The sequence below is a fragment of the Callithrix jacchus genome, chromosome 3, assembly GCF_049354715.1.
Source record: "Callithrix jacchus isolate 240 chromosome 3, calJac240_pri, whole genome shotgun sequence".
NCBI classification, from domain to species: domain Eukaryota; kingdom Metazoa; phylum Chordata; class Mammalia; order Primates; family Cebidae; genus Callithrix; species Callithrix jacchus.
Window position 1 is genome coordinate 53,532,328 of NC_133504.1, and position 14,405 is coordinate 53,546,732.

The 14,405-nt window shown below is 33.9% G+C and overlaps 1 protein-coding gene across 2 annotated transcripts in view; it reads right to left on the reverse strand.

Moving 5' to 3' along the window:
• Window positions 1-6,361: 6,361 nt before the first annotated feature.
• Window positions 6,362-14,405, reverse strand: part of USP38 (ubiquitin specific peptidase 38) — a 41,032-nt gene continuing 32,988 nt past the window's right edge. For both annotated transcript variants that reach the window (XM_035292908.3, XM_008992662.5), the window contains 2 exons: window positions 13,016-14,375; window positions 6,362-7,559 (listed from right to left, as the gene is read on the reverse strand). In XM_035292908.3, the coding sequence (XP_035148799.1) occupies window positions 7,398-7,559; window positions 13,016-14,375 (1,522 nt within the window). In that variant the 3' untranslated portion in view covers window positions 6,362-7,397. The remainder of the gene's footprint in view (window positions 7,560-13,015; window positions 14,376-14,405) is intronic.

Below are 14,405 nucleotides of genomic sequence, written 5' to 3' on the forward strand. Positions count from 1 at the left end.
GGCCAAGTCATTGCAGCTTGCCTGAGACTTTCTTGGTTTTCACTGAAATTTCTATGTCCTGGAAACAGTCTCAGTCCATTTTGTCATAAATTACATATGCATGTAAGTATGGGCCCGTTTCTGATAAGCCCCTTCATTTTAATTATTTTAGCTTTCCAAGTCTTGTTTATCTTGTAAAGAAAGTCATTCTACCTTGTTCCTTATTTCCAAAAGTCTTGACAATTTTTGGAATTTTCCCCTTTACACTTCAGAGTCGGCTCAATACAAAATAGAATTCCAAGATTCGGATTGCATTGATTCTATAGACTGGGAAAAGTTAACCATTTATTTTGAGGAAAAATTAGGTATTTATAATATTGAGTCTTCCAAGCTATACTTTATTTAGGTCTTCTTTAATATCCTAAATAATGTTTTGTGGCATTGCATGGCAGTCTTATGCATCTTTTAGTTCTAAAAAACTGTTTCTAGATTTCTAAAAAATTGATTTTTTACATTATTGTAAATATTTTAAAATTTCATCTTCAAATACCTGTCACTGGTGTATTAATATACCCATGAATTTTGTATATTGCCTTTGTATTTAGGGGACTTGCTAAATTCAATTCTAGAAGTTTGTGTGTCAGTTAAACATTCTTATTTTGGATTCTACATAAACAGGTGGCTGGGTCAGAGGCTGTAGTTTGCCCACCTCTGTGTTAGTTCATGTTTATACTTTTACTGGGGCTCTTTGTGTTCAGTGTACGTTTGATGCACAGTGGGTGGAGCAGGAGGTCCAAATTGCTGCTCATGGGCACAGTGTGTCTTGAGCTTCCCAAAACTGTCCCTGCTTTCTTGTTTTGTAAATTGATTCAGTGGTGTCAGATCCATTTCCAAACCTTCTTTCCTTTTTATAGATCCAAGTTTCCATCTGGCATGTTTTTTCTCTTCAGCCTGAAGAATTTTAACCTATCTTGTAGTGCAAATATTCAAGAAAAAAATTCTCTCAGCTTTTGTCTAAAAATATCTATTTCACCTTAATGTTGAATAAATATTCACTGGATATAGTGAATATTCACTAGGGTGACTTTTTTTCCCCGCTTCTGTACTCTTTAGATGCCATTCCACTATCTTCTGTATTTCATATTCTGTTAAAATGACTGGTCTTTTGTTTCTCTATATCAAGGATCAGAATTTTTTTCTCTACTATAGTGGATAGTTTAGGCTTTGCAGGCCATATGGTGATATGGTTAGGTTTTGTGTTCCCACCCAAATCTCATCTTGGATTTAATTTCCAGGTATTGAGGGAGGATCCTGGTGGGAGGTGACTGGATCATGGGGGTGATTTCCCTCATGGTGTTCTTAGGATAGGGAGTTCTTAGGAGATCTGATGGTTTTATAAGGCAGTTTTCCCTGCTGTCTCTTGCCTGCCACCTTGTAGTGTCTGCTTCCTTTTCCGCCATGATTGTAAGTTTCCTGAAGCCTCCCAAGCCATGCAGAACTGTTGAGTCATTATACCTCTTCTTTATAAATTACCTAGTCTTGGGCAGTTCTTTACAGCAGTAGGAGAACAAACTAATACATATGGTCTCTGTGACAACTACTCAGCTCTACCATTGTAGTGTAAAAATAGTCATACATAATCTATCACAGGTATAGCAGTGTTCCAATAAAACTTACGGGATGCAGCATAGACTTGGCCTATGTGCTGGGTATTGTTTGCTGACCTTATATTCTTTTCCCCTGGGTGCTTTTAATTTTCTCTTAGATAATTAACTCTTGGATCTTCCATTTTTCCTCATAATTTTCACAAATTCTTTTCTTACCATAATTTCTGGATTTTCCTCCTTCTTCGAATGACTCATATGTTTTGATCAAATGCTGGCTAATGTATACTGCATTTCTTTCTTTCTTTTTTTTTTTTTTTTGAGACAGAATCTTGCTCTGTCACCCAGGCTGGAGTGCAGTGCAATGATCTTGGCTCTCTGCAACCTCTGCTCCTGGGTTCAAGCGATTCTCTTGCCTCAGCCTCTTGAGTAACTGGGACTACAGATGCATGCCACCATGCCCAGCTAATTTTTGTATTTTTAGTAGAGACAGGGTTTCACCATGTTGGTCAGGCTGGTCTCGAACTGCTGACCTTGTGATCCGCCTGCTTTGGCCCCTCAAAGTGCTGAGATTACAGGCATGAGCCACTGTGCCTGGCCTGCATTTCTTTAAAGAGGGTTGCAGATAAATTAAAGAATTTAACCAGCATTAGAATTTGATCCTTTTAAGACCTACTTTTATTCTTTGTTGGGTATAAACTTTACACTGTAAAGAATTGGCCTTTGCTCCAGTGCTAATTTAGCCCCACTGCTAAGCCATGGCCTTCTCAAAGGAAAGCACAATACCCCAGGATAAAGGGGAGGACTAATCAGTTTGGGAGGTCAGTATGAGAAGATATGAACATACTGAAGAGTGAGAGGCAATTAGTCAGCTGAAAGCTGGGAAGAGAAAGTAGGGTGAGGCAAATGGTATGCTATCCTGAGAACTGCCTGTACAAAGGTCTCAAGACGACAAATATATGGTGCTGTGTGAATAAAAATGATGTAAGGTCCAATATGCGTGAGAGGACATAAAGGCAAGAATGGAAGAGATAAGGCTAGTAAAGCAAGCAGAAACTAGATGGGTTTAACACATGAGTTTGTTAAGAACAACATTTCTCAACCCTTTATATATATAGTTTTGAACAAAGTAGATTTTATTTTTCTTAAAGAATCACGTTTGGAGTGCAAAAGGTTAAGTGAAATACACTGAGATTTCATTTTATAAAATTCATTAAGCGTTTGTTAATATGTAATTTGTTTAAGTCCTGTCGCTTTATTAGAGTATTGACTTTGGAGTTCTGAATGCTTGGGTTAAAATCTTAGTTCTGATTTTTACTAGGTGCGTGATGTTAAGCAAGTTCCTTAATTGGAATCTTTATTTTCTTTGCCCATTAAGGTGTGAGGGAGGATATGGGTATGAGCCCACTTATAGGGCTGGTATAAGTTAAAAAGACACATAAATATCTGCCAGCATCCAGCACATGGTAGACTCTCAGCATACGTTGATAATCCCCTTGAACGAAAGACCTACTAGGGGAAAAAATTCCTTTTGTAGTCCAGTTAGTTCTCAACCCAGGTGGCACATTAAAATCATGTGAGGTCTGAGATGAGGCTTGGACGTGTTATTATTTTAAAAAAAGCTCTTCAGGTGATCTTAACATGAAATGCAAAGATAAAAACTGATGATCTGGCCAGGAAAGCCTAAATATTTCACCCTCTGAAATCAAGGGGTGTGTGTGTGTATTTCAACAACACAAGCAAAAGATGAAAACATGAGATCCATGAAGAGAAAAACAACTGCAGGTCATAACAGACACTGATGAGAGCTGGCAATACACTTGGCTGACTTCTTAGATTCTATTTTTAATATTAAGTCCACTCTGGTTATGTAACTGGGGCTACTGGTTTTACATAATAAATCCTTTTGAATTTGTGAAACCTAGATTGCTGATTTTATAAAAATCTTGATTCTCATTTCTTTAAAAATTATTTCTATAATTATTATTCCAAACTTCTTCATATGAGAAAGCTTTTTTTTTTTAAACAAGCTAGCTTTTTTCAAAGTGGTGTTTTTTTTTTAATCCCCCATTCATTTTGAGGTTTGTTCACTTCTAAAAAAGGACTCTGTTAAAAAATTAACACAGGCTAACGTTGAAGATATGGAACAGTTTGATAAAGCTTAAGAATATACATAGGACATTGCTTATATTTTAGAATTATTTGTTTCTTTGGGATAACAACTTTTAATTCACATTTCCTTACTGTTGTACTTTAACTTCCTACTTACAGGTTTGCATTATCCAAGATTTAACCTTACTCTTCTGGATGATGTCACTGAGTTGCTAATGACAACCAGTTAGCATTTCCTAATAAGTTTTCTGTAAAATGTGAATAACTTACTCTTCTCTACCTCAGGACTATTTAGTTTTAGAAATCTAAACTCATTAGAAAAAATGAATGATGAAAGGATATATAAACTATAGCATTTTTATGAGAAAAAATATATATAAATGTATAGTATTTTTGAAATACTCATTTTTAAAGTGCTCTTTGTATGGAATATATTTTATGAAGTACACAATCATAGGAAAAGATAGCTGAGAATTAAAACCTGGAACAAAGTACACAGCAGCAAAATGAAGATTTCCAGTAACTGGACAAATTATTTTTCTCCTAAACTGTGCTGGGCAAACAATAAGCATCCAACCCCACTTATTATAAGAGAATAGCTTTAAAGAGGTAGTATGTTAAAAGACAACTACTACCTTTGTAAATAATATTATGATACAAATAACAGAACTAAAGAGAAAAAAAAAATGACTTAAACTTAAGACTTAGCTTGAAATATTTTTATTCTTTCCAAATGTGCTGTTTGAACCTTTCACATGGACCCCCCCCGAATACCTCTAGACATCATAATAGATTTTTATCTCTATATCCAAAGGCTCTACCAATAATTTAAGATATGGAGACAAAAGTCAGGGATCTCCAGGCATATGTTGCCCTGCTTCTCTGATTATTTAGCTGGAAGAGAGGCAGTAGGAAGATGCTTGGAGAATGAGCTAGAACCCTTCCTCCAATTTGAGATATGTTAACGCTGTAAGTCAGAGTTGCCTAGGCAACTGCTTAGTGGATAGGTTACCGGGGCTTGTTTTGACATCATATATATTTCCTTCTTTGCATATATCAAAACAATTTTTTACTTTTTTAAATGTGTCAATAAACATCTTTGAAAGAAACAAACTCAGATTTTATAGTTTTTCATTTTTGCTAGCAGTGAGGCCTAATGCTTCTTAGCAGCAATGAGCAACTTCATTTAAACTGATTACTTTGGACTAAAGAAAAGACAAACAGCAATTCTACTTTACTCAGTCTTCAGAGTCAAACTTCACAACAGAATTTCCTAGAATTGGAGCTAAGTACAAGGGTTAGAAATACAGGAGTAAGAAAAAACCTAATATGATAAATAAATCTGTAATTAAGTAACAGGGATCTGTTAGAATCAGAGCAGTCCTGAGTATTACCTTACTAAAAAAGTTCAGCTGCATAGGTTTTGAATGAATCTTCGATTATTCTGGTTCCACATATGTTGAATTCAACAAATAATTTAAAAGGTTACTATATTTTTAATGTTAAAAGGAAGTCTTCAAATTTTTGGTATTGGTATAAAGTTATCATTTGAATACTCTCAGTGTTACTATATTCAGTCAGCTTTCTGAATCCTCAGACTCTATCTGTGGATTCAGACAACTTTGGATAGAAAGTTTAAAAAACCAATAAATATTATAAAGGATAATACAAATGAAAAAACAATATAACAATTACATAGCACAATGTAAGTGCTATGCAACCATATCTAATCATCTAGAGATTATTTAAAGAATATGGGAGGATGTCCATAGGTTATATGAAAATACTGTGCTATTTTATATAAGGAACTTGAGCATCTGTGGATTTCAATATCAGGGGATGGCGTTCTGGAACCAGTCCATTGTGGATACTAACTAGAATTCATTTTATCATTTTAAAAAGTCAATATATATTATCCTGATACATAAAATCCTTGAGAGACCTGATATTCACAGATAAAGCTGCGTAAGTGTAATTGCTTTTATGAAAGTTCCTAGAAGCATCTTAGTCCAATATCAATCTACCAAGTATTAAATGACTTTACCAATTTCAATAAATGCCAAGACTGATATAATCTGATCATAAGTTACTAGCAAGTAAGTGGATAACTGAATACACAGGGTAGTTCAGAAATTCACTATTGGGAACGGAAGATCACAGAAAAGCAGGATAACTGATTCATTCATTTATAAGGAGGAGAACCTTGATTAAATCTGCAAATAATTTTCAGTTTTTAATGTAATCTGCTTTTCTAATCTTCCTGGTGACTAGGAACAGGTTAGGAATGGGAGGTAGTGGAATAAACATGAGGATTTCTGTTTTTTAACCACTGCCATAAAAGCTTGGGAAAAAGATAAACTCCAAATCACCCAAGAACATTCTTTCCTTAAAATGTTTTCAAAATAAATGAGACCAATCTTCAGAACAATGCACAACTGTGGATAAGTTAAAACCTTTAGGAAGGGGGATAACTGGGATAACTCGTGAGTACTGTATAATCCAGACTCAGGAGAAATGACATGTTTCCAGTTTCCTGGCAAAAGAAAGTATAGGAAGGTAGGGTTTGGCATTTTAACATTTTATCTAAAACTTTGAAAACAGAAACAAATGTGCAAAACATATGACTGAAACAAACAAACAAAAAGTCAAATGTACAACTCTAAAAATAAGTGATCAATGTTTAATATTCTGAGGAATAAGTAACAAAATCAAGAAAGATTTTTTACTTAGCTGGATTCATTTACTCTGAATTCTTCGAAGAGTTAAAAATGAACTATCACACTCATTGATTTAGAACCATCAGATTTTACTTCTGGAAAATCTAATTCCTTTCAAAAGTTATAATTTTAATGTTAGCACAAAAATTATTTCCTAACATTTCATTTTTAAAAAACATTTTGCAGCCAAAGGTTCCTATTTTTGAATTACAGTACTGCAAGGCACATACAGAACTCACCTCCTTCAAAACACACAGAAGATATACTCCCTGAAATAGAATTTTAAAATCCTTGAACAATTAGAAATACTACAAAGTTAGCATTTTTTAGGTAAAAATGTTGCTCCTATAGGATCATGCAACTTTCCTAAAATCAATTCAGCACATATGTCTAAAGAATCCTTTTTAAAAACATTTGCACTTAAAATGCAGATACAGTGATGCTGAAGACACTAAACAAAAACTGAAAAGTACTATATCTTGATAAATTTTGTTATTGCCTTCTTTAGAGATTTTATCATCTCTAGTTGATCTTCAAAGACTTTAATTTAATAATGGGGTAATTACACAAGACATAAAGGATTTTTAAAAAACAATTATTTTCTTACCTCTAGCATCAATTCTTTTATAAAGAATGCTAAATAAATTACATTTTTTGTTCAGTAAAACTGAAGATGGACCATTTAAATGCTTCTACCAAATTTAATGCAGCTTAATTAGGGACCGGGTACATATTTTCTTCTGAACATTTTTGGTCAAGCATGTCTAACCATAAAAGCAAATGGAATTTTAAGAGGTAGATTTTTTTTTCCATGATGCATTTTGTTAATAAATGTGTTGAGAAAATAAAAACAAGCACTGAGTGTGTTCTCTTGAAGTATAAGGGTCTAATGAAAAATAAAAGATAGATATTTGTTATAGTCTGACATTTTAACAGTCATAGTATTAGACGTTTCGTGACCAGTGCATTTTGGGCTCTCTAAGGATCAAAATACGAGTCTGCCAACTGTATTAAATCCTCCTCCGCCCCCTCCACCAGTTGGTCCACAGCTTCCTGGTGGGTCATTGTCATCAAATCCATTGGGCCGAAATGAACAAGAAGCAGATGCAGCTTGCAGGGCCCGGGCTCGAGCATTCAACTCTTGTTCCTAAAATTAAAAATAATTTTTATAAAATTAAAATGCTAAACACAATGGATGGTTATATCACCTATAGAAATATTTTAAACTACTTTAATCCTTATAAGCATTCTTCAAATCTTAGCAACTTTGAAATTAAAGCACCTAAGAAAAAAAATTTCTCTAAGAAGATATTACAGTTCCTGCAACAATCTCTAAAACATATTGGAATAGATTGTTTTCTAATATATTTAACATAGAATTCAAAGATTATCACAATAGATTATTCTCTATCAATTGGGGCCATTTTGGAAGTGGGTGATAACAGTTAAAGGTATGGATAAAGGAAGAAGACTGAATTTTTTTCTACCCTTTCCATAGACTATTTCTCAATAAACAATAAGACTAGTCTCAAAAAACACTGACAAGTAAAATGAGGCCTACCTCCTTACAGTAATATCTAAAACTTTTCCTTATCAGGAAAACTTTGATCAGAAATCAGTTATATTTATCTAGATGCCAGGCATATATTAGGTGCTCAATAAATACATATTAATGATTTCAGATTAGAATAGTATTAGGTGCTTAGCTTCAAAGAGGGCAAATGTGAATAAACAATGGCCGATTCATCTGGCAAGGTGTACAACTGTATTCTAAAACTGGGGACCCACAAACTCTTTGGAAAAATATGCAAAATATTCTGGCCTATGCCTATTTTTCTGGGAGAGGATCTACAGATTTCAAATGGAGTTGGTGAAAATAAGGCATAAAAGTTATTGGTCACAGAATAACCCAGAACTTGTTAGCATACACATCCTGAAGGGCTTTTAAAATACAGTTAACATTAATAACAAAAATTTTATTATTTCAATTTTTCAACTTAACGCCTCGTGACTTTGTTCGACCTGGCAAGGTAATATTATTTTATAATTTCTAGCTAAAATGATTTAGTTAACTATTCTTCCCCTTTCACAAAATGCTCAAGATTTCATTGTGAAGAAAAGACCCAGGTATACCCTAACACTTATCCCTCACATTATGGATACCTTATTTTTTCAGTAGAATACAGTACCTTCTTCTGTTCAAGTCTCAGTACACAAAATCATCAAGAATCACCTATTTTTATGGCTGAAAGGGACCTTTGCTAAATCCTTGTAACAAAATGGCTTAACTAACCATTTAAAAGTTGATAGAGCTTTTAAAACTTAATTTGCAAAATATTTCTGAAAAACATTTTTGTAATCTACTGTGTCATTTACATTTGTAATTGCTGGCTCTTTGGTATAATGTCTAGCTACATAGTTTTTTAAGGTGATATATATATATTAATTTATCCTTTCATCTATAAAATTAAAGAATTACAAATGTTTTACAGATTTAAAATAAGTGCCATAAGTAACACCAGAAACAGACACACAACCCCCACCTGTCCTCATTGTTCTAGCTCTCTAATGTATTAAATTATCCAAACAAGCAATGAAACTATGACTCTGTATCTGAGAAACAATACAAGGTTTCAGATATATAGATAATGTTCCCTAATAAATTAAAACTTAACAAACATGTAAGGTAGAGCTCAAGAAGTTCTGCCTGAACTTCTGCTACCAAAAGATATGGCAAATTTTGCATAGACATTTTTATACAGTGATTCCTTTTCAGAAACTATGTCGAATGACATAAAATATAAAATTAGTAACTCCATTGCATCTGTACCCATGAAACCTATATTGTATTTCAAGATATACAGCATCCCAAAAAAGAAATACTCCTTTTCTGCTTTATTATTTAAAGAAGTATATGGCTGACATAAAAAATGTGTGGTATTCTGTTTTCTGACAATAAACTTAGACAGTGGATAAAAATAGGAAAAACTGTCTTTCATTTTACTTAATATAGGTAACAACATTGTATACAATGCCAAAATGATGATTATCATAGAATGTGTAATTTATATCAAGTACTAAAGTTAATTCTAATTTCAGAAGACTACAGGTCTAGTCACAGAAAAGTTACTGCTCCTTAAGACAAACAATTTTCAGTATATATTTCTCATTCAAGTAAAACGGTTGGCATTAATCCTTTTATTTTTCTTTAAACTGTACATATGCATATATATTGAATATACTCTTCTGAATGTATGAAAAAGAAAAAAAAAGAAGTTAAACTACCACTTCCTCCAAAGAAACAAAGGAAAGAAATCAAGCAAGAAAAGATGGGAAGCGGTCGGTGGCTGATGCAGGATAGATGGGTGAGGAATCTGGACAATGCAATGATGATGCATTACACAATCTCTCACTGGATCCTAACCAAAGGCTTAGTTTTTGTAATCCAGACACTAAAATAACTGTGATACTTCTAATGGAAGCTGGACTGAAGGGAAAGAAATATATGAAGAAAAAAGCCCTTTCAAACATTTACTTCCAGATTCACAAGTTGTATTGTTTTCTCAAATGTCAGGCAATGATAAACAGAGTAGAAAATGGTTTGTCATAAAAGATTTTTTGCCTGGGTTTTTAAAAACCATGGATCTTGCCAATACTCAAAAGAGCAACGTTTTCTGCAACATTTTCTAACACTTGTAAATCTGGTTGTGGCCAGATTTAAAATTGAAAAATAAAATCCTAAAAAAAACTCCTTAAAATTGTCACAAGGTGAGTTTCTCTTGTGATTATGAAACACTAAAATGAAAGCAGCTACCCTGATATGAACAAAAATGGTAAATAGATTAGCAATATTGTTTAAGAGCAGAGGAAATAAAAATGTTCGCTTCACATCCTTACTTTTACTATTTAAGTTTTTATAACTGTTTTATAAATAGGTATACTGCCATTTCTTAAAGCTATAGTACAGACATAATAATCTATTATGAAGCATGACATATTTTTATAATTATATTTCAAAAATGGATTTAAAAATGAAGATGGTAGTAAGAATGAAAACACACATGTACATGATCCATGTGTTTAAAACTAAAAAGTGACAGCTGAAAACTGCTGTATACACAACCTCAACACTATAGTTTCCTATTGCCTGGCAATTATGAGCATGTGTGCATTCACATAACAGAATAAACAACGTAGTTTCTTAACATGCACTTAAAATACCAGAATGATCTGATTAAATGGTATGAAAAACTTCACAATTTAAGCCTTTATCAATCACTGTATTTAAAAGTAAATAGGCTGGGCACAGTGGCTCATGCCTGTAATCCTAGCACTTTGGGAGGCCAAGGTGGGCAGATCACTTGAGGCCAGGAGTTTGAAACCAGCCTGGCCAACATGGCAAAACCCCATCTCTACTAAAAATACAAAAACATTTACCGGGCATGGTGGGGTATGCCTGTCATCCCAGCTACTTGGGTGGCTGAGACCTGAGAAACGCTTGCAGTGAGCTAAGATCGCACCACTGCACTCCAGCTTGGGTGACAGCGTGAAACTCTGTGTCAAAAACTAAATAAATGTAAATAATCACATTCTAACTATAAATTTCTAATTAAGAGTTGATTATTGGGCCACATGCAGTGGCCCAGCACATTGGGAGGCTGAGGAAGAAGGATTGGTTGAGCCCAGGAGTTCGAGACTAGCCTGGGTAAAATAGCAAGAGAGTATTAAAAATCTTTTTTTTTTTTTAAATTAGCCAGGCATGGTGACATATGCCTATACTCCTTAGTTACTCAGGAGGCTGAGGCAGGAGGATCACTTGAGCCCAGGAGTTCAATGCTACAGTAAGCCACGATCATGCCGCTGCACCTCAGCCTGGGTGACAGAATGAGACAGTCTCAAAAAAAAAGCAAAAGAAAATTGAATATTTATCATTATATTTTGCTTTCAAAGGGTGCTCTGATAACGAAACTTTGATTTACTACCTAGTCTTAATACAGGTAGATACCTTACTGGAAAATTTGGCAGTATCTGTTTTTGCATTAAACAACTTGTCAATATGAAACTTTAGATCAAATTTAGAACTGCACAGCACTGAAAAACTGAATTAACAAAATACATAATGCTTTTTCCTTATAATAAAGTCACATAAGAGCCTTAAAATAATAATAAAAGGACGGTTCCTCATGCTCAAATACTGCATAATCAGAAAGTAATGGGGTAAACTGCAAGATAAACTGGAAAATCACCTAAAAGCTAAGCTACAAACAAGTGTTGCTCTGACTATACAAGCATTTGGGATTCTAATCACAGAAATGAGGGTAGAAAACCTATTTCTACTTTGACAAATATATTTCACTCAATCACTGATACATAAATAATCATCCAAAAGTCAAAACTGTAATAGGCCCTTTATCTATCTTTTCCATTATAGAAATTTTCTATTTCAAACTAACCCTTTCCTCCTCATTCCACCTTTTCAAACTTCAAGAATCGTGAAGATCTAACTAGGGCTTATATGATATCTAGGAAGGACACAGTTGAATATATTCTAATTCTAGTATGTTGATCATAAGCCATCTGACTGGATGTTAGAGTCTTCAGTAGTTAATCAGTTCAAACAAACATTCTGATTTTGTTTTTTATTTTCCGTAAATTTTTTTGTGTGTCACGCAAGAACATGGCTATACTGCTTTAAAAATGCGTCAGATGAATATTTTATAATGTAGTACATTTGAAAGCTTTTGAGAAAATTTCCCTCTAAAAATCAGTATTATATTGGCTCACTTCTTATTCTATCTGTATTTTTTAGGAGTGACATTCAAACAATTTTTAAAACGTACTTATTAAAACTGGAAATCACTTGGACTGCCCAATTAATGTACCTAGAATTTCACCTGTAATTTACTGCTAGCCCTGTATGTTGAGAACAAATTGGTAAGCTTCAAAAAAAAAAAAAATTCTTTCAGCAAGACTTTAACTTTTTATTAGTCTTTACTTAAGTAATAAAATCACTAACTTCTTGAAAGAAGTATATTTATGAATAAATTTATCTCATATAAAAACATTCCATGGCTTTTGTTGATAATTGTATTATGTCCTTGGTTTTACTGCCCACATCCTCAAAGAATATGAATATTTTTTCTTTACATAATCTATCTTTTAGTGTTTTTTAATCTTATCCACCTAAATATCAATAAATGGCTCTTAAAATATTTACACAAAGGTCTTGCAGGTATAAACACCACATTTAGCAGTTGTTTCCCCTGGTGGGTAAGACTGAGGGGAAGAGGGAGGATATGTCCACTTTATTAAACTTTCTATATTTCTGTATGGCATGATTTCATAATGAGCCATCATCGTTTGTAATTAACACAGAAAGTGTTACATTCTGCATTACATCTAATTGCCGCTTTTCATTTAAATTAAGTCACAATATTAGAAAGTAAGGCAATTTAATTTTACAGGTTGAGAATGTCATATAAATCCAGAATCAAATTTCAGAAAAACTTATCATGTTAGATTTTAAAATTAGGGCACTCATTTAACCATCTGTCAATTATTTAATATTTTCCACAAATAATAAAGCTTATAATTCCAACTTACCTGTAAATATAGTTTATTGTCTTTTGTTATAGCATCCATAAGTTCTTTCTGTAGAGGTGGGTCTCCATTTATCCAGAGTCCACTGGTTGGGTTATTACCACTTAAACCATTAGTACTATTCTGTTTTTTATACAAAAGCACATAAGCTGTGTCCTTTGGAAACCTACTTGTAATTTTCTGGACTGACTGAAATGAAGTAAATGTCACTCTACTGTCATTAAATAAAAACCATTCTTTTGACATTTCTTTATTTTCCAAATCCTGTTCGATAATTGCACTGGAACTATCTCTCCCTAGTAAATGACCGTGAGAGGATGCTAATGACAGAGCTTCAGATTGGTGGCACATCTGATATGAAGACTCTGTACTTGTGACATTTCTGGCATAAGAATAGTAATGGCCACTTTCAGAGGATATACCAGAGTGAACCACAACAGAACTCAATAGATAGGGCACCAATTTTGTGCAGGAGGCTTCATCAGTCCCTGAAGGCTTTAATTTTTTAGCAAGGTTCTCACTAATATCAGTGAAGTCAACATCTACAGACCAACTTTCTGACAATGAAGAGAAAGAAGTAGTTCTTTTAACTGGCAACTCCAAAACCAGTGGCAGTGATACATTGTCTAAAATTTTTCTTCTCACATGATACTTCTGATCATATGAAAATCTCAGGAGAGTAAGAATAAGGTATTCCGGTTCCTCCGTGATTTGCATAGTTTTCTCAGCATTCTGCAGAGAGGCACAGTTTCCACAATAATATTGGTTGTCACCAGTAAGAATCTCTGGAGCCAAAAAATAATTTAGTAAGTCAGTTACTGAAGGTGTGGTTTCACCTCCTGGTTTCTGAGGTACATCTTTATTAACAAGAATCTTGTTAGATTCATTAGAGACAGAAGTGTTTTCAGAACAGTAAAACTCATCGGGAGGACTGCCTGTGGTTCTTTCATTCACAACTGAGTCACAGATAAAGGCAGCTGTCGTTGGATTATAAACTACTGGTTCTTCTGAAGGACTGGGTACAGTGGCTTGCATCAGACCACCATCTTGTGCATTGGGTGATGACGCTGTATCTTGGAAAGACATGTTTTCCAAAGAGGAAGGACAAAAGGCAAGAGAAAGATCTGTAAAGGCTTCCACTTTTTGTGAGGTACTCCTGCAGTTCAAACAACAAATGTGAGTTCGTAGCTTTCCTCCAAACATTTTTTCTATTAAAGTCTTCTCACCATCACTTGTACGAGGGGTTTCTGTTAGTTCAGCTGCTTTACTAGTTACTTCCTGTAAAGAAGTTTCACTGCATTCCAAAATTTCAGAAGCCTTGTGTGAAGACTGAACTCTCAAGATCTTTTCTTCTTCATGGAGTCTGCAGGACAGTATATAATTATATAGTTAC